This window comes from Petromyzon marinus, chromosome 46, assembly GCF_048934315.1.
Source record: "Petromyzon marinus isolate PM22_M1 ecotype Great Lakes invasive population chromosome 46, UKy_Petmar_22M1.pri1.0, whole genome shotgun sequence".
Taxonomy (NCBI): Eukaryota; Metazoa; Chordata; class Hyperoartia; order Petromyzontiformes; family Petromyzontidae; genus Petromyzon; species Petromyzon marinus.
Window position 1 is genome coordinate 9,117,198 of NC_133712.1, and position 26,709 is coordinate 9,143,906.

The following is a 26,709-nucleotide window of genomic DNA, read 5'->3' on the forward strand; positions in this document are numbered from 1 at the left end:
TTTCACAAATCTGCGTGATCCACCGACCCTTCCCTCCAAAGCGCTTTCCCGTGGCGTGTGCCGGCCAGGGGAGACACTTGTCAGTACGTAACCACGCTGCACGCTGGGTCAGCGAAGGTTGGGGTTAGGGGATGCCCCGGGTCGGTCCGGGTGCGATGCCCTCACCAATGTTGGCCGTTCGCTGTGTCCGAGAATCGAACTCAGATTGCCGGGTTCATGGCACATTGAGATAACCACTGCCCCCCCTCTCCCCCCATGTACCGGCAGTTCCTGAGATATGAAAGTCCAACAGGTCTCAGGAACGAAACCTGTCCGTAAGTCAAGGACTGCCCGTATATCACCAGATATATATTTTAACGGAGTCGTGTTACGAGGCAAAGAAATGCACTTTTAGAACTTCTCCCATCAGCGGAGGATCCCAACAGGTTGAGAAATTATCCCCTGAAGTTTCAAACTACAGATCGTCAGCGCTGCTGGCTGTCATTTGAATCGGTTTGTCTCATTCCACACTCGGGCAGTGCATGTTCCCTGCTCTCTAAAGGACGGTTCCACTGTCCTGTGGTGGTTGGCTGAATGAAGTGGAACACCACTGTTGTTTTCTAGACCAAGGCCATCAACCTCGTTTGACTTGAAGAGCCCGGTCTGGCCAGTGGGTGGCTGCTCAGATATGAAACCCAGAATCTCAGTGGGACTGGCTCAAGGCTCTGCACACTGACATCATTCCTGCTGCACCATCCACTCACCATCCACATGGAATATGCTTTAAGAATAACAAATGTGTTGTGTACATTTGCCATGGTTTCATATATAATATATACAACTGCCACACATCGATGTATCAATACTGTGATTACCTGTAACTTGAAGGCTAAATAAGCCAAGCTATGAGATAAAACAGCTGGGTAATTTTCATGGGAATGAAACTCAAATCCTGTTGAAATATAAAAAAAACCCGCGAAAGTAAATTAATAAATAACTTCCTTCTTTGGGGACATTTCTAACAAACAGCTTTTATTCACAAAAAGGCACGCCACCGCCATTAAATTACAAAAAAATAAGTCTCGGAACACCGGCAATTTACTCTGAGTAATGAAGTGCGAGGAAGCGTGAATGACTGCACGAATAATCGAGCAATGATGAATGGCCGGGGGAAAGTTGTGGGGCTGTTTACCTTTTTCGTATGAGCTGCCCTCACAGCATCGCTCCTCTCTGCGGTTCGTGGCGCTCATGCTGAACAGCGAGTGTGAATGTGGCCAGTCGTGCACATTGTGGGCCATTGTATGTATCTTGTCAGCAGGGGGGGGGAGGACAACCAACCCCATTACGCGTTAATGCATTATGAAGCGTTGCAGGTAATTATCAGAATTGCTATTTTATATTACCGAGTGTAATTCACGTAAATTGAAGCCACAGGCAGAGCGGGAAAAATCCGGTGCCAGTAATTGTCCGTATGACAGTTTGCGTACATGTAAGTATATTCACGTATATATATAAAAGTGTGTTCACGAATATAATAAGTACGTAAACTTATGAGTTGTGTCAATTCGCTGCAGGGGGAGGAAAATAAATAATTGCAACGTAAATATTTTACTTCCCCGAGTAAAGTACATTGGGACAATATTTCTCTTGTTCGTAAATTAGCAGCAAAAAAAAAGACACATTTTCGACCACAGCTTATGTTACTAATCTGACGGCGAGTAATATTAGCGGCAGGCAAGATTGTCCAAGTGAGTGAATATTATTTTGCGAGCGCGCACGCGCGTCCACACGCACATCTCGGTCTCACAGCGCGACGCGCTCCGTGGGATTCATGGAGCACGGAAGGGGGGAAACACAACCCGCAAATTTAACTCAGCAGCAGCAGCAGCAGCAGCCACAGCAGCAATAGCCACCGTTGAAATGCGAGCGATCACATCAACAACATTTGTCAGGCATTTTGCGGTTTTCATTGTAAAAATAGGAGAAGTTGCAGCCCCCCACCCACCGCCATCCCACCCCCCACCACAGATGTTTTGAGGTTTTTTCATTTTTCAGCAGTTGCGTTACGTTTTGGTTAGTTGAAATTAAAACTAATTATGCTGCTTGCTACTGCTGCATCGGCAGTGGTGCAGAAATACAATTAACTACAACAACGAGGCAATTGACCGCACCAAATGCATACATTATAGGTGACGTTTCAGGCATTGGCACCTTCTTCATTTACGTGCTGTAAAGAAGGGCCATTACCCGAAACGTCGGTTATCATTAATTATATTAAAGGCCATAGTGTCCTTGACGAATGGGCCGAGTGTTAAGTTGTTGTTGTTGAAGTTAGTTGGGCCAGGCATCGACGATCAGCAGCAAGCCACGTGTGCATGCAGTGTCGAGAGATTTGCGTCCGTGTGAGGTCATCGTCATCATCATCATCGTCATCATCCTTGGTCAGTCCACTGCTGGATGAGAAGGCCTCCCCCCAAAGCTGCCGCAATCTCTCGCGATCCTGTGGCGAAACAATCCACCCCGTGCTGCTGCTGCTGCTGCTCACGAGGAGATGGGTGGACGACGAGAACGAAAGATCGGCTTGGGATCAGTAGCAGCAGCAGCAGGGATCGCGAGAGATGGAGGCCTTCACATCCAGCTGCTGCTCGCGAGACGATCTATCGTCGTTGTCGCTCCATCTCCTCCACAGACCGTTCTCTCTCCGACCCAAGCCCACTTTGGCTCTTCTTCACAGTGTTTGAGGGGCGCGTTCCCTTATCCGTGAGTTCCTCTTCCTGCATCTCTTTGTAAAAGTCACGCTCGCGTCAATCTCCACGCTCGTTTTGCACGCTTTTCGTTTTTGCTGTTTGTTGTTGTTGCTGTTGTGTTTTTCGGACGCGCGACACTGGGGGTTGGGGGGGGTCAGACAACCGTGATGGAAGCGGCACGCGCGATGGGGATGCGTGTTTTTCGTTGACTAATTCAAACAGTGTGTGTGTGGTGTGGGGGGTGGGAGGTGTGTGGCTGGGTGGGTGGGTGGAGGGCCGCACGGAATTCATTGGCACGCAAAAGAAAGGGCTTCTTTGTTTTAACTTAGCGGTAGCAAACGCGGAACGGGTCCTGCGTAGCTTCACAGGTAAGGCGCTCCTTGAAGCGTAAAGCCAAAAGCCCTCTCACCTACGAAGTTGCGAATTCAATGAAGTTCCACGCAAATGCATGTGAAATTAAGTCCGCAACAAAGGCCATCATTTAATCGTTGAGCACGTGACGCACCTCCGTGTACGTTATGGCACAAACGCAGAGCCGCTGAATCTTATTTGTTTTTAATTTGTTGTCAAAATCCAACAAATGCAACCTTTTGATTCGGACGCGCCGCTGTGGGTCGTGAAGCTCAAGGTTTTTATCTGGTGTTTACAACACCGCGCGTTCCGCCCTTGAAGCCTGAAACCTACGCAAATTGCACGCGAGGGTAAACCAATGACAACTTTATCGTTGCTATTCAATTTCCCTTTTTATATCCAGAGCTAACATTCTGCCGTAGGCGTGGCCCCAAATCGAGTAACACGGCGAGAGAGAAATTCGCGCTCACACACGAGTTACTTAATCCATTAATTAAGAAATCAACGAATCGATTACTTAATTGCTTAATTAATGTATGCGACGCACAGAGTTCAACTGACCCTAACAGTCGACCTACACGCACCTGATCTTCTCAAGTTTTGGACGCTAAGCAAGCCTGAGCCCGGCCTGTACTTTACAGAGGGACCACCAAGGGCCTCCCTAATGTTTTGTGGCCAAAGGCCTGCAAGACGGGCAACCAAAGGTTGCAGTTGCTTATAGGAGTGACATTGATATACTCACCTCCTCAACATCTTGATTTAATAGGCTCGGGTAGGATTATCGCGATGTTATTTTCTGACGATACGATATTGACCATCACCATTCGACGATCAACGCGATCTCAGTTTCAGATTTGCTTGAAAGTGAATCGACTGCAGTTCACTCCTCGACATGAACCCGTCACGTGTTTTTCTCAACACTTCGACTTAAAAAATCAATGGCATTTCATTTACGCACTTGCTGGGCGAAGACTCTGGGGCCTGCCAAGGACACGCTGGCAGTGGGGCGATGTCGCTCGGGACGATGTGGCTCGGCTGGCACGAGAACGCCTGGGAATCAGCCAGGAAGAGCTGGAGTCTGTGTCTAGTAGTGTGTGTGTGTATAGTGTAGTAGTGTATCGCATAGTAGTGCATAGTGTAGTGTACAGTGTAGTAGTGTATCGTGTATAATAGTGTATAGTGTAGTAGTGTATCGTGTAGTAGTGTATAGTGTAGTGTAGTAGTGTATAGTGTAGTAGTGTAGTGTAGTAGTGTATAGTGCAGTGTATTAATGTATAGTGTAGTAGTGTATAGTGTAGTGTACTAGTGTATAGTGTAGTAGTGTATAGTGTAGTAGTGTATAGTGTAGTCGTGTATAGAGTAGTGTGTAGTGTAGTGTAGTAGTGTATAGTGTAGTAGTGTATCGTGTAGTGTAGTAGTGTATAGAGTCGTGCAGTAGTGTATAGTGTAGTGTAGTAGTGTACAGTGTAGTGTAGTAGTGTATAGCGTAGTAGTGTATAGTGTAGTGTAGTAGTGTATAGTGTAGTAGTGTATAGCGTAGTAGTGTATAGTGTAGTGTATAGTGTAGTGTAGTAGTGTATAGCGTAGTAGTGTATAGTGTAGTAGTGTATAGCGTAGTAGTGTATAGTGTAGTGTATAGTGTAGTGTAGTAGTGTATAGCATAGTAGTGTGTAGTGTACAATAACGTTGTATGCTCTTTAGCTGTGGGAGGAAACCAGAAAACCCAGCGGGAATCCATGCAGAACAGGGGCAGAATGTACAAAACTCCGCAGAGAAAAGCTGCCTGAGTCAGGAATGGAACCCAGTCTCGCCACCCTGTTGATGCGCTCTTGTTTTGCGTTACTCAACTCTGCCACGGAATGACTTATCGTAGAATTCGCTGACTACTCTGGAGCACTAACTTTGTCGAAGCTGGGAGTGGTGAGGCACCCAGAGATCTTCACGCATGGGAGTGATGCTTGACTTGTAGGAGGGTTCAGTCACACATCCAGGGATCATTAAGTACAGGACTTAAAACGGAACGTAACTAAATGTTATTTTAACGCGTGTACGTATGTGTGTGTTAGCGACCTGAGTTCGCTTCCCGCTCACGGCCAACTCTGGTGACAATTATTTGAACCGTTCCTGGGCCTCTCACCAGGTCGACTCAGCCTCAACTTAGTACCTGGTGCGGTGCGTGAAACATCGTCACTTTGGAGACAAAGGCGGCCGGGCGTGGTGCTGGCTACCCACTTCCTCGTGTGCTGTGTCGACCTTCAGAGGTGCTACGCGCTAACAGCACTTGCCCCTACAGTCTGTTAAGGCTATCCAGGGGATCTTTGTCTTCGGGAGTCGTAGCGGAGTTGTTTGCGCACTGCGCTACGAACCTGGCGACCCGAGTTCAAATCACCAGTAACAGTGGCGATTATTTGTACCATTCCTGGGCCTCCCCTAGGTTGACTCAGCCTTAAATGAGTACCCTGTGCAGTGTGTATTTGGCTGCTGTATAGTTCGTATTTATAAAGTGTTTTCGAGTATTTGCCTGCTCTAAAGTTCCACGTGATGGGCAGGTGAGGTACTGTCCACTCACTGAATGATGCTGTACACTGCCCCATATAATATGGATTCACTCATGCAGCAATGTTCAAGCAGCACTCCTTTAAAGAGGAAATTGCCAAATGCTCAACAGCGTGACTCTCTTGAAAACCATTATTGGGGCTAAGTGAAGCTTTTCTGACTAAATAGAGGCCTGTTTATTTATTATTTCACCTTTGTGTCTATCCACTTGTAGATATACGTCAATATTCATACTAGAACTGAATCTCTAATGAATTGCTCTCTAGTGGCAATACGAAATCATCATCTATGTGCTTACAAGATGAAATTATTTGAGAATCTATGATGATCAATATTGTCGAGCCAGGGTTGAGCCGAGTTAATACTTTGATTGGACTACCTGCAAACGTCAGCTGTTGTAGGCTTATGCTGTAAACTGACCAATGGGATGACAGAATAACAACGCATTATTGAATGCATCTGTGTGGAGTTTTGCGTGGCCACCCTCCGATTAGCACTGTTGGCTACGTACGGTGCGAAAGAAGTTCAACATACACGGTGGATTTTTCTCCACTAATTTTGCTTCCTGTCACCTGAATCCTAACACCGCAATGAAGTTGTAAAAAAATAATATACAATCCCAACGTAGAATCCTCCTAAGGACACGTCTTGAGACTCGGCCATGCGTTGCTGGGTAAATAAAGGGTCTTGTTGTTATGAATCATTATCACCGTCATCCTCAATAGAATTACCACCTTCAAAAAAATAACGAAATAAAAAGTTGCGTAATGCGATTTTTGCCGTTCAATGTCACACTCAACAGCAAGCAAAAAAAGAGCCCCACGAAAAATTCTGATTAAATTAAGGTAACGATTTAAAAAGCTTGTGTTACCTCCCTGAGGAGGCAAGGGATCGAGTGAATGGAGTTTCTGGGCCACTCTTCATTACAGAGACAAAGAGCACCGTTATAGGGGGCAAGTGCTGTTCATGAGCACCTAACTGCACACCACGCTCGCTCGCCCACCTTTGTCTCCCCGGCGCTGACGCTTACACGACGCACCACGTATCTCATTTCAGACCAAGCTGACATAGGGGGGGGGGGGGGGGCTCAGATATCACATTGCAACATCAATGACAAGAACAACAGCAATCACAGAGTGCAACATGGTGACGTGGCCGCCTTGGCCAATTGTCCCGAACAGAATCAAAACAAGCAGGATCGAGTTGTTTATTTTGTCTGCGTAATCATGTTCCTGTTTTTTGTTTGTGTGTTTAATTGGATAATGTATAAACCCACAGTCTGGCAAGGCAGTGTAGACAGATTTTGTACTGGATTTTTTCTGGACTGCTCTGAATGGCCCCCTCACTGATGGCTCTTCCCTAGAACATCACGGTCCCATGGCAGCATTTGCTAAGCGGTTCACACACCCTGCCGATGGCACTCAAAGAGGTCTAAACCGTCCCCTCCCCCCACCTCTACTGCTTATTTTAAGCCTCTGTCTGTTCATCCCTCAGGCCCCCTTTTTCTTGCTTCTCTGTCCGTCTTTCTTCTTTTTACCTCTTGGTGTCCCTGTATATGTATTTCTGCTATCTTGTACCTCGTATTTGTTCACTCTGTCTATGCTGGTATGTTCAACCCAGAGGATGAACACGAAATTCAGCACTGTTCTGAAATTCCTGGTCCGCCAGGCAAGTGTCTAGCTGTGTCGTTGGCCAACTGGTTTTGCATCACGTAATTTTTTCTTAGGTTTGTTGAATTATCGTCTCTCATCTTCTTGTTGTATTTACCTCCGTGCAGTTTAACGCTCTCTATGTGTTGCGTTGATGTCACCCTATATGCTCCCTCGCTATTTGTTTTTGACACCTGATGAAGATCGCTTGTGCTGCGGTCGAAACGTCGTGATTGATTTGTTTTAATATAATTTTGTGGTATTTATACATACGTGACTTTACCGAAAAAAACAATGAGGTCTAAACCGGTATAGGGTTTTCCCCCTCCTCAAACAATATTTCGTTGAAGGTCCCCCCTCCTCTTTTTTCGAACATAGATGGACTCGTCCATCTGAACAAACTGTCAAATCGCTCTCCGTGGTGCTAACGGTTTAAAAAAAAAACGCCACTATTTTCAAATTTTCTTGTTGTGGTTTTCACACCTGATGATGATTGCTTGTGTTGCAGTCGAAACGTCGTGAGAATTTTATTGTTTTATATTTTTATTATTTTATTGTTTCCCTTCTACGTGGTGACTTTACCGAAAGAACCAAGAATAAGGTCCATGGGGTTCTTGGGATTTTATTTTGTCAAATAAACTGAGAACCCTCGCCGCCGCCGCCACCGCTATGATCTCCTGGTGTGGCAGTTGAAACGTTGATGCAGCTTTCCTCAATCATGGCGCCATTGTGACGAGATGTTAAATACCTCGCCTGGTATATCAGAGATCGGGGGTTCCATCCCGAGCCTGACGCCTGCTGTATATTTGGAGTTTGCGTGTTTCTCCCCGTGGTCGCGTGGATTTTTCAGCGGGTCCTCCGGTTTTTCCCTCCGCGTTTAGAAAGGCGCGTTTTAGAGTATTTGACTGCTATGAATTTCCACGTGATAGGCCACTTTATTGAGCTATCATTTGTGACCAGATCGCTTCTGCAAAAAAAAAGCTCTGTAGCTCAGTGGGCCTTACCTGTTAAAATTAAATTAAACAATGTTTAGCTTTAGTTTAAATCCCCGTGCCTCAGTCCACCCAGCAGGATAACAAATTGGTGCACCGCAGTCGATCCGGCAGGTCGCGTGTGGTGGGGTCAAGTTTGGGTACTCCCACGAGTATTCCCACTTCTTACAAGACGTCCGGCCAGGGTGGAAGAGTAGGCCAAAAAAATACCTTCAACTGGGGGGGAGGGGGCTCTTTAGAGCTCACCCTAGCCGCGTGATTAATTTCATCGTCCGTTCGCACAGCCGCAGGCTTCTTCTCGCTGGCACGGCGAAGGAGGCGGTGGGGTGGTTGGGCATTGCCGGATTATCGCAGGAGCAAAAGTAACTACACATGTAGTAGTAGTAGCTACACATGTAGTAGTAGTAGCTACACATGTAGTAGTAGTAGCTACACATGTAGTAGTAGTAGCTACGGGCCCCGCACTTTCAAGGGCCCCGCGCTAAACGCTTTCAAGCTATCAATTCCGGTTCAGTGATTCTGCACTTGCTCTATTACTATAGCACCTTTAACATTTACGAACGACTGGGTGTTCGAGGTTAGCGATTTGCTGTATTATCTGGCTGTATAGCAAATAAAAAAATACAATTACTTTACTGTGCAAGTAGAAATTTCGTGTGTTTAAATATTTATGTTTTATTTATTTAGGGCCCCTTTATAATTAATGTTATTCTGTCTCCTATTCTCTATTTCCTATTCTATGTCTCCCATTCTCCGTTTCCTATTTTCTGTCTCCTATTCTCTGTCTCCTATTCTCTGTTTCCCATTCTTCATTTCGTATTCTCTGTCTCCCATTCTGTTTCCTATTCTCTGTCTCCTATGCTCTGTTTCATATTATTTTTCTCCCATTCTCCATTTCCTATTCTCTGTCTCCCATTCTCTGTCTCCCATTCTCCGTCTCCCATTCTCCGTCTCCTATTCTCCGCTCGACACGTCTGCGACTCCCAGGCTCCTGCAGGGGACGAACCCCCTTGATGTAGAGGTTTCCTTCCCCGTCTTTCCCTCCTCTTCCTCCTCCTCCTCCTCCCTCCTCGTCCTTTGATCTCAAGAGAGCAGCATTGCACATGGCAACCCCGCACACACCCACGGAGATCTGTTCTTTATCAACGTCTGCAAGGCCGCGTGCTTCCCCTCACCGTTAATCTCAGGGCCCTCACGTTCTGAGGGCAGATTCGAAGGCAGCGGTCGGGCGTAGATCAACCCTCCGTCTTATTTCGTTCCTATCTTTGTTGTTTTTATCCTTGGATTAATCGCTCTTCCTATTCTTGATCATGTCCCGTCAGTCACGGCTGGTATGTCAGACAGCATTTTTGTTTTAGTTCCCTCTTTTATAGGAAACAAACCCCGCAATGGCTTCCACTTAAAAGCGAGCGAACGTACATTTTAAGAAGGGCTGAGAATGTTTAAAAGAGTGGTTCAAGGAAATATCTTGGAATTTCACCCGGAATTAACGATCATGTGAATCTCTTGACACTGATCAGAGTGATTTTATTTGTGTGTCTTGCATCAAAAATTATATTCCAGTTGTACCACCCGTGGCATATCATGAAACATTCATGCAACAAGACATTTCCATTCAGAAATGCCACGGAAAACACCGCACCCATCCCATGTAAGATAATTGCTTTTTTATGTTGACATGACACACACCAATTATAAAGTCCCTTCAATTATCCATTATCCATACTGGGAGTCGCATCTCCCCATATGGCAATGAAATGGAGAGAGAAAATAGCCCGCAGAGCTTGAGTTTGCTCAAGTAAAAAAAAAACCCGTAAAGTAATGCGTTTATATCACGGGACATTCTTTTTGCCGGTATCAAAATTAAGAAAAAGTTTTACCCTTTCTGCCAATGTTATAACTACTCATAGTCAAAGACGACTGGGCTGAAGACCATCACCCCTCGACAAATTGAGATACCAGTATCATCACGGTTGGTTGCCCATATTCAAACCCAGGATGTCCCCCATCATCATCAGCATCAGTCAATCCACTGCTGGACAAATGATTCCCCAAGCCGACCATCCATGCCCCCTTCAGTTTTGCAATGTAGCGATCCACCAGGCATACCGCGAGTGAGCCCATGCCATTGCTCCATTGCTCCATCTCCTGCGTTACGCTCCGTGGGCCCAAACAGGCGTTGCTAATCGTTACGATTAATTAATCAACCGGTCGGTGGCGGCACACGGACGCAGAGTGACACACTTCTTTTATTTTTGGACCAAGGTTACAAACACTTATTTCTGTTTCGGGAATGTAAATCAAAGCACGCATCTGTCCACGCTTGTAAATCGGCATTATTTTGAGAGCGACAAAAAGAAGAAGATGCATTTGTTGGGCAGGACACGCATGCAGGAAGTGGGACCAGATGGTGGGAGGCTGTCACGGTAGACCTTGAAGGTCGCATGTCTGCGGGACCTGGGGGAGGGTGGAAAGCGGTTGGGATAGGTGTGGTGGTGATCTTTATTTCTCCACGCTTCTCTTTGATATTTACGTGCCATCAATGCTGGACGATATTTATGGCCCAATCTCTCCCCCTCGCCCTCCTCCCCCACTCCATCGCCCCCCTCCCCCACCACGCCAACGACGCAGAGCTACAGGCGACCAACAGCTCGCTGGTGCTGGCCCTGGCGATGGAAAGCTCCGAGTTCCTGGAGATGGTTGTGGACGAGGATCGGGGGCGACTGTTTGTGGGCGCGCGCGACCACCTCTACATGCTCCAGCTGGACAACCTCAACCGCGCGCCTAAGAAGGTGCCAACCACCCCGGACGGACGATGATGATGATGATGATGACGGCGGCGACGGCGGCGATGATGACGACGATGATGATGATTGTTGAAATGCCACCGTTGCGTGCACGGCTCAGAATCAGAATCTTTATCTAGACTGCCAGAGGAGGAATCCGATGGGGCTCTGAAGCTCTTTTTGACAGATGTCCAGTAAGGTCGTGGCTTCAAGGTCTCCCTCAATTTAAATATTTTATCATATACTGCTTTATAATGGCTTGGCCAAATGTTGCAGTGATGAGGCACTGTTTGGACACATATGTCGAGGATGGACAACAACACGAAAATGACATATGTGTTGTTCGGAAAAATGTTAAGGAACCAGAAAGACGCAACAGAGAATGGCGTGACCACGACGACAGAAGAGATTGGTGCCAGAAAGATGTGGAAACAATGTTGGAGACAAATGAAATATGCAGTGGACATCTACGGGGCTATCTGCCCATGGATTATTATGATTATAATGAGCAGCTGTGGCACATCCTATAGTGTAATTTGATAATTGAAGCCATAGCATGACTACGTCTGTCACGACCGGTTAAATTCCTTTTAACTGGAATTTAATTAGCATATCGCACTTCATGTACGTGTGTTTGAACTTCTTTCACACCGTATGCAGCCAACCGTGCTCGTGTGAAATAACCAAGGGGTGAACAACAACGGAGTGTTTGGCATCGGGCTATTGGTGGTGGTGAAACAGTCAAGGGACAGGAATCGATCAACAAAATTGGGGCCCCCTAAACTATAACAGCCCTGGGCCCACATGAAACTTAATGTGGCTTTGACTGAGTGGCGGTGATGGCAGCTCACTGTCTTTATGATCGTGGCGGTTTGCAATGAAACTGTGGTGCCTCTGCCCGTAACCCTCAGACAGCGGAGGGAATTCCACATTCCTGTGACGGGGGTGGTGGCGGGGAGGGGGTGGCACAGTGGTTAGTTGTGATTCCTGGCCACGGCTAACATTCATCGATGAGCCATACGTGAACCAGCAATCGATCTACCTTTCATTAACCAATCACCGACTGGCGCGGTAAAGTATGGGCAAACAAACCCCTCGGGCCAAGAGTCGCGGGTCAAACTGAATCCAGGAGTAAATTGATAAGGGGCAGTCCAATACACATTCGTATGATGGGGAGACAGTCCCCACATTTGAAATACGCAAAGTGGCACCTATTTCATAATATAATCATTCAAATTTATAATTCGCATTCCATCCTAGGATCCCAATGCCCATCATCATCATCACCCCGGGCGATGATGATGGGCATTGATGATGGGCCGAGGTGATTACGAGAAGAACAATCTGACCAACGTGCCCATCCCAGCTGGGCCATTGCAATTGCCACAGTGGCAACAATTGAAGTTTTTTTAAATTTTAAATGAAACAACTCACTAGGCCCGTCACAACGCGCATCGCGGCAGAGGAGGGGGGGGGGGTGCGAGGTTCGTACACATTGGCGCGGGATCCATCCGACACTTCCCATGTTAACCGAGCGTGTGGGAAGAGCATGCCCTGCAAGTTCTGCGCGGTCTGCGGATACCTTCCGCGGCGCGTTACAAGAGTGAGGTGGTGGTGGTGGTGGTGGGGGGTGGATGTGTACACCTCTGTGCCACAGTGGCTATTCGAATGTTCTCACGACGTAACGAGAATGAGTTGATGTGATTAGTTTGTTTGCCCAGAGGAAAAAGCCTCGGACGACGAACACTCAAGACTCGTGGGAGGGGGGGAGGGGGTAGGCCCGGGCTGCTCTTGCTTGGGGATGTGTTTTGGTTGTCTGCGGTAAATTTGCACGTGGGGGGTGGGGAGGGGAACCAGAGATCCCGGAGTAAACCTCCACACCTCCACACGTGCAGGCGGAGTCATTGCGCGCCGTGGGCTGGTAGGCGAGCGGCGTCTCGAGTCTAGACAACAGGGCCCGGTTCAGTTCGATAATGGGGGGGGTGCCCAGGGCTGTTATGAGATTGGGAGGAGCGGGGGGGAGGGGTTTGGCTCCCTCTTTTGTATTTGGGGGATTTTAATTTCCTTCACTTAAAAACGTCTTTTACCACCACCACCGCCACCGGTGCCCGAAGCCAAACGCTTGCGTCGCTGTTAATCTCGTGCTGTGCGTCAGGAGTTCTGATCCGTGCAAATGCGTCACGGGAAACTGCACAATCCCCGATCGAACGATTAAAGCGGGCGCGACTGTTGTAATCTCGGCACGCGACTGGAGGTAGTAGCTCGAGTCGCGACTTCACGGCTTTTTAATTGCCACAAGTGACACTCTCAGGACGTGTTGTCGCGACGCAGACTTGCGCTTCGATAGTTACAAAGCCGAACGTAGCCTCCGATCCGCAGCCCGTGAAGACCCTGCGTCAATGCGGCCCCGTCTACACAGCCCAATCAAGGAAGCACGGCCTCATTAAGACAACCACAACAATGACCCTTGCTCTGGACACACACACACACACAAACGGCTTAACCGGGCACACGGAATTGAATCGGACCCGCGCTCACGTAGATGCGTGCGCACGTGTGTTTATTTGAGAACATTCACTTCACACACGCATTCGCACGAGTCTTAAACACTCTAACACACACACACACACACGTACGTACGGACACTACTGGTATGCACTAATGGCTTCGGACGCCACATTACCAAAACATGTTTGGGTTTTTTTGTGTGTGTGTGTTTCTCCTCCCACGAACTATAACGAGAAATCGAGCCTGGGAGCAAATCGTCGCGGCTAATTGTTAAAGCGCAGGCCTCGCCGTGGCTGCGATTACGAGACCCCGGTGAACTTTGTAGTGGGCCATCTTTACGCCGTCAAATTTCACCGTCGGTCAGCCCCCCCCCCCTCCCCGACATCACGAAGCTAACTTCTCTCTCCAGCGGTGTGAAATATTCCCGTGTGAAATATCCCGGTGTGAAATATCCCGGTGTGAAATATCCCGGTGTGAAATATTCCGGTGTGAAATATTCCGGTGTGAAATATCCCGGTGTGAAATATCCCGGTGTGAAATATCCCGGTGTGAAATATTCCGGTGTGAAATATCCCGGTGTAAAATATTCCCGTGTGAAATATCCCGGTGTGAAATATTCCGGTGTAAAATATTCCCGTGTGAAATATCCCGGTGTGAAATATTCCGGTGTGAAATATTCCGGTGTGAAATATTCCGGTGTGAATTATCCCGGTGTGAAATATCCCGGTGTGAAATATTCCGGTGTGAAATATCCCGGTGTGAAATATTCCGGTGTGAAATATTCCAGTGTGAAATATCCCGGTGTGAAATATCCCGGTGTGAAATATTCCGATGTGAAACATTCCGGTGTGAAATATCTCAGTGTGAAATATTCCGGTGTGAAATATCCCGGTGTGAAATATTCCGGTGTGAAATATCCCGGTGTGAAATATTCCGGTGTGAAACATTCCGGTTTGAAATATCCCGGTGTGAAACTATATCCCGGTGTGCAAACTTGGCAGCGCCCAGCAAGATATTTTTTTTTATAACCGCTAAAAGTGCATGTGTCTCGTGTGTGTGTGTGTGTCTCGTGTGTGCGTGTCTCGTGTGCGCGTGTCTCGTGTGTGCGTGTCTCGTGTGCGCGCGTCTCGTGTGTGCATGTCTCGTGTGCGCGTGTCTTGTGTGTGTGTGTCTCGTGTGTGCGTGTCTCGTGTGTGCGTGTCTTGTGTGTGTGTCTCGTGTGCGCGTGTCTCGTGTGCGCGTGTCTCGTGTGTGTGTGTCTCGTGTGCGCGTGTCTCGTGTGTGCGTGTCTCGTGTGTGCGTGTCTCGTGTGTGCGTGTCTCGTGTGTGCGTGTCTCGTGTGCGCGTGTCTCGTGTGTGCGTGTCTCGTGTGCGCGTGTCTTGTGTGTGTGTCTCGTGTGCGCGTGTCTCGTGTGTGCGTGTCTCGTGCGCGTGTCTCGTGTGTGTGTCTCGTGTGTGCATGTCTCGTGTGTGCGTGTCTCGTGCCGTGTCTCGTGTGCGCGTGTCTCGTGTGTGCTAGAGGGTAGCGCGGCTAACGCTACGCTGCGCTACGAACCCGGCGCCCCGAGTTCGATTCCCGCTCACGGCCACTAACACCGGTGACGATTATCTGAACCGGTCCTGGGCGTTCCCCTAGTTCGGCTCAGCCTCAAATAAGTGCGGTGTGTAAATGTCGCCACTGGGGGGACAAAGGCGGCCGGGGCGTGGTGTTGGCCACCTAACCACTCGTGTGTCACAGTGCCTGCCTTCATTGGTGCTATTCGCGAACAGCGCTTGCCCCAACAGTCTGTGAAGGCTGTACGGGGGATCTTTGTGTTTTTTTTTGCGAGAGAGAGAGAGGGGGGGTGGGAGTTCTTGGTTTGTTTTTTATGAAATCGCCCCAGAAATTCTTCTTTGTTTGCACAATTTGACGTGGCACAGCCCCTCCGTAAAAATGAGCTCAGTTATTTTTGTTTGCAAAGTCAATACGTACATAATTGAGCGTCCCGTTTTTCATTGTATCACGCGTTCACTGCAGGCCATGATACAATCGCAAAACCATGAAACTGCGTGCATTCCAAATAGAATTTTGAGTTTGATGTACGTAGCACTGAAGTTGATTTGTTTAAGCTTAAACCTGTGCTATTGCGTGCGCCTTTGAAAATTGCTCTGCATTATTGCCAACCCCACCCCTCCCCCCTTTTGATTACTACATTCTTACAAAATTAGATGCTGGCTAAACGAACGCTGGCGATCGTTCATGAAACATTCGGGTCATATCAACACCGGACCCTGTTAATTTAGTCAGCAATTTGTATTTTTTTTTACGACGAAGTGAAATATCGCAGTCGAAGGCCCGACTTCAACATTCAACAGGTTTCTGTGGACCAGTTTAATAATGATGAACAAATTCACATTGGCAAATGTACACCCGCTCCGTGTAAACACAATGGTCACTGCAGTATATCATCGATTTTCAACATACAGTCGATCATCGATTATCAACATAGAGTAGATCATCTATTATCAACAGTAGGTCATCGATTATCACTCATCATCATTATTTAAAATTGCTTATTTTTTCACATTCTTGCATGACATTGTGTTTTTAGGTGTAATATATTTAAATTTCGATTTGAAGCTTTCGTGACTGCAGGGATTCATATTCTTGGTTCTTTCGGTAAAGTCACGTAGAAGGGAAATAATAAAAATAAAATTATGAAAATTTTATTGGTTTATTTTATTATTTCCCTTCTACGTGACTTTACCGAAAGAACCAAGAATATGCGATATATTTAGTTTAGCGTTTTCAATTTGTTTACGATATGAAATTGGCAGAAATAAGCATACAAATAGGCAAAATTTCAAATCCTACTTTAAAAAAAAAAGTTACTGTGTTTACCGTACTTACCACTCCAATCTCGAAGACTATGCATAGGGTGATGCATATGCTTGCAGTATTTTCATTGTTTAAGTTGTATGCAGTGTATAATGTAGCGTATACACTACTAAATCAAGCATAGCTACGTGTTTTTTTGTCACGCACGTTGTGCCGATCGCCGGACTGGTTTCAGCCTTTGGAGCGGTTTTTGCCGGATCTGCTCAAGACCACCGGGTAACGTTGGAAGCAGCCGGATAATTGCGCAGTGCCAAAAATCGATGATAAACTTTAGATCGCCTTGCTTCACGTTGCAGGAAGATGGCGTGCAAAATAAAATGTGTTTCTTTGCTTACAGATTTATTGGCCACCTTCAAGAGACAAGTCTGAGATGTGTCGCCACGCTGGCAAGAACCCCTTGGTGAGTTGCTTCACCGGGAAAACTTAAAATCTAAAATGAAAGCTCAGAAGGAATTTCAACCTCCTGCAAATAAATTACCGGGGTAACATTGGGAGATTAAAGTCCGATAAGCTGTGCAAAGGTTTGAGTTGTTTTTATTCGAGTGAACATGCTGTTATTTTATTAGCTAATGAATCAAATAAATATACATGCCGATGTACAATCTTACAAATATTAAATGTTTTTGTTTTATGTTTGTTCTACAGAAATAACCTAGTATATCCAAGTAATTAAATTTAATGCCAATTATTTTCCCAGAAAATCCATCCAGAGTCTCAGAACTGTTGTTTTTTGTGCAGGCGCGTGCTGAATTCGGATCTTTGGCCAAATTCCATTCACACGTGTTGGGCATGTGGTAGGAAGCCGGATTAGCCACAGAGAATTCACAAACTTACGAGGGGGGGGGTGGGTGGCATTCGGCTCCCAACATATTGTGACCACACCTCGTGGCTTACCAAACCCTGCAAAAACCGGGGCGGTGGTCACCCAACCCAAGCGACAACTTGGCTCAACTTTGCTTAGAATTCTGACAGCCGACAAGATAGGGCGCATTTAGGATAGCGATCCATCACGCTCCTACCCGCTTTGCCGCTCACATACGGGTAACGCACGCAACATCGCGCGTGTAAAATTGCTCTCATTTCAGACGGAGTGCGCAAACTTCGTACGAGTCCTGCAGCCGTACAACCGCACGCACCTGTACATGTGTGGCACCGGGGCCTACAATCCCATCTGCGCCTACGTTAACCTCGGGCAGAAGGTGGAGGTACAGAAATCGGGCAGCGCAACGCGGAGAGGGGACTTTTATTTTGAAAATGAAAACTCAATTCTTTAGGACCGCTTTGCGTGTGTTTGTTTTGTTGTCCTACCCCGCACACGCCGGTTAACACGGTTGGCTAAGAGCGGAGCGAAAGCAGTTCAACATATGTATATATTCACAGCTCCACGCTCTGTCTTAGGATTGTACCGTGCTATTGTTCGACGTTTCGTCCCCACGTGCCTGGGGTGGTAGAAAAACAACACGAATTATTAGATTGCTGAAGAAGCTCCCAGGATAATAGGGTTTTCCCCTTTTTTTCTGGCAACAAAACTGAAACCTTTTTACAAGGATTCATGTCTGCATTAACCACAATACTTTTAGTCAAAATGCAAACAAAAAACACACTCTGATAATATATGCATTGTCCTTGATACTGATTGGTCCACAACCAGAGACGGCTTTCTTTTGAGCCTCGTCTCAATTGGTGCTAGATCAGAGGACGCCAAAAGGCGTACAGCTCAAAGATAATGCACTATCAAAGCAATGAGGGCTCAGGGTGAGCATCTACATCATTAGACCTCCTTTGCCAGTACCAAAATATAATAATAGGGTTTCTACATCATTAGACCTCTTTTGCCAGTACCAGGCTCAAAAGAAAGCCGTCCCTTGGTGTGGACCAATCAGTTTAAAGCGCAATGCATATATTATCATAGTATGTTTTTTTTGTTTGCATTTTGACTGCAAGTATTGTGGTTAATGCAGACATGAATCCTTGTTTAAAAGGTTTCAGTTTTGTTGCCAGAAAAAAGGTGAAAAACCCTCTTATTATATTTTGGTACTGACAAAGGAGGTCTAATCATGTAAAAGCTCCCAGGATGTGGAGCAGAACGTCGGACATCGTGCCAAATGAAACGCGGTGCAGCCTGAAAAGAGACATAGAGGGGAGAGTATCCACACGCGGGCCACTCCTCTCCTGAGCCGAGCAATCGGTGAAACAAATAGAAATGTAATTATATTAGTTTGGAGCAATTAAATAGTTGACAGGTTGAGACGATGAACGCAGTCCACTTGAGAACACGATTTAATCGCGGGTGGCTGCCCAGATTTCTCAGAGGTAACGGCTCAGCATTCTGACCCCTGCTCGACCCCGGTCACTTCTTGTCATCAACTATTTAAAATGTTGCCTGAAATCTAATGCCATTTTTTGTTTTGTTTTCACCATTTCATCCTTGTTTTTTCACTGCTCCGGATTATTTATTATTCAGATGTTCTCTTGACGTTTATTTTAGAGCTAAACATTTCCGTTGTGTTTTTTGTTATTTTGACACATTTTTACTCTCACAGCTCACATCACCGGCTCACGGCGCGGACATCTCCAAACGTGCTCCGAGGGGCTGTGCATTGGGAATGTTTAACGATTGTTGATAAATATGATGAAGACGATGATGATGTCGAATACAATGATAATGGTGGTAATGATGATGATAATGATGACACTCGTGGGAGTGATAATGATAAACATCACACTTGTGACAGTGATCATGACAATGATGAGACTAGTGGCAGTGATGATGATGATAAAGATGACACTCGTGACAGTGATCATGATAATGATGAGACTTGTGGGAGTGATGTTGATGATGATGATGACACGAATGGTAGTGATGATGATGTTAATGCAACCGGGAGTGATGGTGATAATGATGTTCTTGGTTCTTTCGGTAAAGTCACGTAGAATGGAAATAAAATAGAAAGAACCAAGAAGATGAATCCCTGCAGTCACGAAAGCTTTAAATCGAAAGATAATGATGTTGCTAATGGATTTGATGATGATGATGATAATGATGACGACAACGACAAATGACAACGAAAATGATTAATCTGAAGATAACGATCATGTTGATGATGACAATGAGCACACCGTGCCATACTGAACAGTAGCATCTGCCTGAGCCACCCATCGACCTCCCAACACAAACCCCTCCTCCCCCCCCCCTCCTCCCAGGATCCCGTATTCCGACTGGAGCCGCACAGCCTGGAGCCTGGCCTGGGGAAGTGTCCCTTTGACCCCCTCCAGCCCTCAGCGTCCATCATGGCCGGTGGGGACCGCTCACAAATGCGCGCGATTTGAGCCGTTCACTCGTGCGTTGGGGTAGCGGCACAGCGGTTATCGCACTGCGATGTGAAGCCGCCGACCTGAGTTCGATTCCCGAGCCTGGTGAGGGATATCGGAACCAGATTTTGACCTCGCCTTCACCAATCTGTACTGACCAACATGGCGAAGTGTGGTCAACCACCCACCCAGTCCTCGGCTAACATCGGCAGAGAGTAATATCCGAACTGCCTGCTCCCGTCAACCATCTGTATGTATAAGTGCACGTACAAAGCTCCCCATGTAGCCTTTACAAACTGTTAAGTGGATGAGACCCCTGCTGTAATATGAATCCCCTGTGCCAGCATGCCCATTGACTCAGCGTTTAATGCCCCCATGCGTGCGGCCTTTACAACCCAACACGGCAGACCACGAGATCCGTGCGTGCGTGCGTGCGTGCTTCTCCGCAGGCGAGAAGCTCTTTTCTGCGGCCGCGTGGGACTTCATGGGGAAGGACGTCGCCTTTGCCAGATTTCTCAGCCAGTGGCCGGCCCGCTCGGCCATCCGCACGGAGCAGCATGAGAAACTTTGGCTCAACGGTCAGGAGCGCGAGAGGAAACACTCAACCCCCGTCCCCTATCCCTGCTCCGTGCGATCGAGAACCGCTCCTCTGGTGTTGCCTGTCACGATGGAGACTTTTGCGCGGCGTTCTCATGGCCATTTGAACTCAGACCCAAGCCGTGCCGGGCTCGTTCTTGGTATGGACCGGCACGGTTAGATTATTTTTTAAAGCCACGCTTTGAGAGCCGCACGGCTCCATGGGTTTGGCTGCTCCGCTATGTCCTCTCCGTCACCCCCCCCCTCCCGATCCCCCCACCCCCCCATCCCTCCCTACCCCCACCCCCTACTGCTGACACTTTCCCCCTGCAATCATAGACAGGGAAGGGGGTTTAGTTGTTGTATTATTTTTAATGTATGTTTGGGTTAGATGATGCAACCCCGGGCTAAAAAAAATGTAAAACTATTTCCCAGGGGATGTTTGCAACAAAAAACATGACCCGATGGTTGACCTTCGTGCGAGCCTCGCTGAGGTCAACTTTGTTTTCGCAGCGATTGTCATTGTTGTGAGGAGTGCATCATTGTCAAGGAGGGCCTGTGTGGTGGGTAAGCCGTCATTTCTCCGGATGCAAGAGCTGTGACCCTCCAGTCAGTGCTTGGCCCACTCGCCCGGTTATTTGTCGCCACGCTGGGCATTTCAAACTGTACTCTTTGGTTCCTTCGGTAAAGTATACCTACCACGTGACTTTACCGAAAGAACCAAAGAGTATGGATTCCTGCAGTCACGAAAGCTTCAAATGAAGATTTCAAACTGTGTGGAACATGGTGTAGATCAATAATAATAATAATACGTCTACAACAATCGTGATGATGGTCAAAAGACTCCCACGATCCGTACAGGTTGGGGAGGCTCTCATCTAGCAGTGGATTGAGAAAGGGCTATGCATGCATGTACGTACGTATGTTGGACTTCTTTTGCGCCGTATGTAAACCAACCGTGCTCATCGCAGGTGCGGATGTATATGCCAGTGATGGATTGAAATATCCCTTCCTGTGGGGTGGTGCCGACATTTCAAATTTCTAAACAGGGCCCGAGATTTACAAAAACAACAACAACAACAAAATGATCGTCATATTTGCTACGGTGAATATCCATAAAATACCAATTTTCAGGGTTTCTGGGGGCGGAATGGAGGAGGTTCACCCCCCTCGCCTCCTTCCCATCCCGCCCCCCCTCACCAGAATGACAATCTGCATCCAAGCCTGACGTGAGACAATTGTGTCTCTTAAGTGCCGATCATTTGGCTGCTGCCTCTGTGTATGGGTCAGGACAGGGGGCCGGCAACCTGCGACTCTTTAATGACTGCCTCGTGACGTTATTTTATTAAGGGCCACCGTCTCGCGTTCACGTGTGGAAAAAAAAAACATTGTGGCTCCTGAAATATTGAGGGTTTTTGTTTTACCGAATTGTAAAACAAAAATAGCTCTTGTTGTTGTTGTTGTTGTTGTTTTGGTTGCCGACCCCCTGGGGTCAGCACTGCTGTACTTGCAACCGCGAGGTCGCCTGTTCGATCTCCAGGCGCGGCAGCTAAAACAACGCCTGTGCCCGAACCACCAGTGTACATCGGGACACCAACGATCGGCCGATCGGCGGGTCGTGCGACGTCCGGCCAGCGTGGAAGAGTAGGCCAAAAACACCCTCGTAGAGAGGCTCACCGGAATGCCGCGGTTGGCTACGCACGGCGCGAAGGAAAAGTCCACCATACGTGCAGGATGCGGGCGCGTCGACCGCAGGGCTTGCCGCGCCTTGTGCAGTCGCTCTCTCAAGCCGTGGCTCGGGATGTTCCGCGCCGGTTAGAACCCAAGTTCGTGGGAGCGTTCGCCATCCCCGAGACCAGCAGCCCCGACGACGACAAGGTGTACTTCTTCTTCCGCGAGGTCGCCGTGGAGACGGGGGGCAAGGACAAGGCGATCTACACGCGTGTGGCTCGCGTGTGCAAGGTGAAGCCCCCGTGCCCGTCACTCGAGGGCTCTCGCGAGCGTTTGTCACTGACCCCCCCGCCCCCTCCGCCCCGTGCTCTGCTGGACGTCTGTGCAAAAATAACTTTGTAGCCTACGCTCCCGTGCCACGTGTTAACACGGTGCCGACGCTCCCGTGCCACGTGTTAACACGGTGCCTACGCTCCCGTGCCACGTGTTAGCACGGTGCCTACGCTCCCGTGCCACGTGTTAACACGGTGCCGACGCTCCCGTGCCACGTGTTAACACGGTGCCGACGCTCCCGTGCCTTAACAAAGTGCTTCTACCCTTCCGTGCAGAACGACGTGGGTGGGCAGCGAAGCCTCGTCAACAAGTGGACCACGTTCCTCAAGGCCCGGATCGTGTGCTCCGTGCCGGGGCTGAATGGCATCGACACGCACTTCGACGAGCTGCGTGAGTCCAGCAGTGAGCGCGTGCGCGCCTATCGTTTTGCAGCACTTGCCCCAACGGTCTGTTGAGGTTATAAGGGGGATCTTTGTCTGTGTATTTGTGTCGCTTACAGCTCCCGCTACTACTGGCAACCTTGCGCTCCCTCTCACATCATGTAACAATAATTAAATAATCGGCACATTATTCGGCACCTTTCAGGAAACGGAGAGGTCTCAAGGTGCCCGTGCGTGAAATGGGCCGAGACGTTAGAGAAGGGAGTGGGAGCCAGAGGGGAACACATCGAATGGGAGGAACCTTCTCGATTTTTTTTGTTAAGACCATGAACGCAGTGCACTTGAGAACACGATTTAATCGCGGGTGGCTGCTCAGCGTTCTGACCCGCGCTCGATCCCGCTTACTTCTTGTCATTAACCATTTAAAATGTTGTCTGAAATCTAATGCCATTTTTTGTTTTGCTTTCACAAGTTCATCCTTGTTTCACTGCTCCCGACTCTGTATTATTCAGATGATCTCTTTACGTTTATTTTAGAGCGAAACATTTCCGTTGTGTGTTTTTCTCTCTCTCTTGACACATTTTTACTCTCGCTGCTAACATCACCGGTTCACGGCGGACACAGACAATTATTTAAACATTTACTTGAGCCCTCACCACCCCACCGCCCCCCCCAAAAACTAAATTTGTTCAGCACGCACGCCCCCCAAAGAGGATTGTCACCACCCAGGGTGAACGCTGCCCTCGCGTGCCCTGCGACGTTCCTATTTGTAATCCCCGTGTGCGATAATCAAAGTCGGGCGTTTGCCATTACGGGCCTCGAATGTCAACGGCATCGTTTCTCGTTCCCCCCAAAAAAAAAAGTGAAGCCGAAATTCGGTTTCGCGTGGGACCGCGCTCGTCTCACGTCTACGGCAATGAGACGGTGGTGGAAATTCCCCGTTCCTATGCCACGATATTTCCATAGCTGCTGATCCCTAACGGTGTGAAGGGCCGAGTCGACGACCGACCGTTTGTCAAACTCACAACTTGACGACTATCGAGACCGTCGACGTCACGGGCTCTGCGCCGGCTAAACGGGGAGAGCAACGACGCGAGGTTTTTCTTTTTGTAACGCTTTGTTCCGTTTCTTTTGCTCATCGGTTTCGTGTTGTTGTTGTTGCAGAAGACGTCTTTCTGCTTCAAACGAAGGATGAGAAATCCCCCATTCTGTACGGAGTCTTTACCACGTCCAGGTAAATGCTGACGGGAAACGGGACCCTGTGAAATGGGGGATTTGGTCAATTCTTCATCTGTAAACGTAATCCTGCGATTTAGGGATTCGGAAGGAGTTGTTGGCATTGTGGGTAGTGCACTGCGCCATGAACCCGGCGACCCACAGTTTGACTCGCCGAGTCGGAGACGGTGTTAATTATATATATAGTTTTACGTTATACACACATTGCTGAACACACAAAGCCTAAAAACATTCAACGGCAGCAACAAAGAGCACGATAAAAATGGTAAAAGATAAAGAATGTAACGCGTTTTATTATTATTATTATTGAGCAGGGTTATAAGAAATTGCGACATCCACGCCACACACCCTTGCAGTATCGCTGCAATCCGTACAGCGTCTACTGCCACCTTGGATTGCTTGAAGGACCTTAACATTCAACTATGACAGCATCTACACAAACTTTCGCTCCCCCCCCCCCCCATGCCATACGCAATAAGAAGAAATTCCGAAAAGAGAGACGACGGGAGGGAATTCCAAAGTGTACTTGATGCAAAATGCTAGATATCCACTCATGGTATTCCCAATAACCTGTCTGCACCTTCACAAATATGACACCATGGTAAAAAAAGGATACATCCATCGTTGCATAAGTCGCTGCTGAAAAAGAGCTGTCTTGCTCAGTGGGCCTTACCTGGTAAAATAGAATAAAAATAATAAATTGGTAGCTCTCCCCTTTGTCATCTCCACCCACTTTTATAAGCTCTTTGGTTCTTTCGGTAAAGTTACGCGGAAAGAAAATACAACGTTTTGATTGCAACACAAGCAATCGTCATCAGGTAGAACTAAATTTGAGAGAGAGACAAAACACAGACACAGAGACACACAAACAGACACAAAGATCCCCCGTATAGCTTTAACAGACTGTAGGGGCAAGTGCTGTTAGCGAGCACCTATGAAGGCCGGTAACGGTACACGAGGGGGTGGGTGGCCATCACCACGCCCGACCGCCTTTGTCTCCCTACTGGCAATGTTTACACACCGCACCAGGTACTCATTTGAGGCTGAGTCGACCTAGGGGAGGCCCGGGACCAGTACAGATAATCGTCACTGGTGTTGGCCGTGAGCGGGAATCGAACCCGGGCCGTCAGGTTCATAGCGCAGCGCGCTAACCGCTACACTACCGCTCCCCACAAACAGACACACAGACACGGAGACACGGAGACACACAGACAGACACACAACCAGAGAGAGACATAAAACATAGACACTCTGCTTGTGTGTCTGTCTGTGTGTCTCCGTGTCTGTGTTTTGTCTCTCTCTCAAATTTACTTCTACCTGATGACGGTTGCTTGTGTTGCAATCGAAACGTCGTGATTTATTATTTAATTAATTTTCTTTCTACGTTACTTTACCGAAAGAACCAAAGAGTAATTCCTGCAGTCACGAAAGCTTCAAATCACTTTTACATAGCTACACCCACTGAGCCACACGTGACAATGGCCCCACCTACTACTCATTGGCCCTGCCCACTCCAATGCCAATTCTCCCCACTCCTATGCCAACCCTGCCCACTAATCAGGTGGCCCTGCCCACTATTCCTGTAGCCCTGCCCACTACTCAGGTAACTCCGCCCACCATTGGCGTAGCTCCGCCCACCACTCAGGTAACCCGGCCATTTAACTTTATCGTGAGCCGAGCATGATCCAGAACATTTGAACAACAAAATCCAGCCTTTCTGATGCCGGCATGATTCGTCGTTTCAGGATGAAAGAGATTGTCTGTGTGTTTGTGTGTGTGTGTGGTTTACATACAGCTCTGTCTTCCGCGGATCAGCGGTGTGCGAATACACCATGCCTGACATACGCGCCGTATTCAACGGGCCCTTCTCTCATCGGGAGGGCGCAGACCACCAGTGGCTTAAATACCAGGGCAAGATTCCTTACCCGAGGCCTGGCATGGTGAGCACCGCAAGCATGTATCACGACCGATTTAGCAAGTTCATGTGTGTATGTTTGTTTTTACTTCTTTCGCACCGTACGTAGCCAATTGTGCTAATCGGAGGTGTGGGGGAAGGACATCAAACTAAGCACAAAAAGCCGTTCGAAAGAAATTAGTTTTAAATCTACATTTAAAAGTGGATAGCTCCAGTGGCTTCCTAATATTGGACGGAAGAGCGTTCCAGACGGCCGCAGAAGCGCGTCTGAAAGCGCGCGATGCAGTGACCGTCTTTGTTCGATGGTCAGCCAAAAGCTGCCACGAGGTAATGTAATCGTGCTTAACGTAATCTGCGTGTTGGTGTGTGGATGAAATATTTGTCAGCGAGCATGGGTTTGGTTTGGAGTGCACAATGGCAACACAAAGTGCCCAGGTTTTTGTTTATATCTCGTCACGATAGTCACTCTCCGCTGCATGTTCAGGTTGCACAGCGTGTTGTTGCTCAGCACCACGTCTGACGTTTCGCTCCCCGCGTGCCCAGAAAACTTTAGAAGGGGCCTGGAGCACCCGCACCTTTCCCCCACCACACTTGACATGGCGATCGACTAGATGCGACTATCCTAAATATGCTGCTGGGTGAACACGGGGGCAGCTGGGGGTGAAACTTGCACCGTCGTTTCTACTGCCGCTGCCGCGCCGGAAGATCGGGTCAAACCGAATCGGCGACCTCTGCGTTGCAAGTCACCGTGGCAGCGAGATGTTGGCTACCTCGCCTGGTATACAGGAGGCCTTGGGTTCGATCCCGACCCTGACGCATGCTGTAAACATGGAGTTTGCA

The 26,709-nt window shown here is 48.0% G+C and overlaps 1 protein-coding gene across 4 annotated transcripts in view; it reads left to right on the top strand.

Moving 5' to 3' along the window:
- LOC116952398 (semaphorin-3D-like) overlaps positions 1-26,709 on the top strand; it is a 134,772-nt gene that overhangs the window by 72,120 nt on the left and 35,943 nt on the right. For all 4 annotated transcript variants that reach the window (XM_032971746.2, XM_076074163.1, XM_076074162.1 and 1 more), the window contains exons 3-11: positions 10,906-11,066; positions 16,784-16,846; positions 17,532-17,651; positions 19,651-19,744; positions 20,208-20,336; positions 22,154-22,296; positions 22,614-22,728; positions 23,883-23,952; positions 25,750-25,894. In XM_032971746.2, the coding sequence (XP_032827637.2) occupies positions 10,906-11,066; positions 16,784-16,846; positions 17,532-17,651; positions 19,651-19,744; positions 20,208-20,336; positions 22,154-22,296; positions 22,614-22,728; positions 23,883-23,952; positions 25,750-25,894 (1,040 nt within the window). The remainder of the gene's footprint in view (positions 1-10,905; positions 11,067-16,783; positions 16,847-17,531; positions 17,652-19,650; positions 19,745-20,207; positions 20,337-22,153; positions 22,297-22,613; positions 22,729-23,882; positions 23,953-25,749; positions 25,895-26,709) is intronic.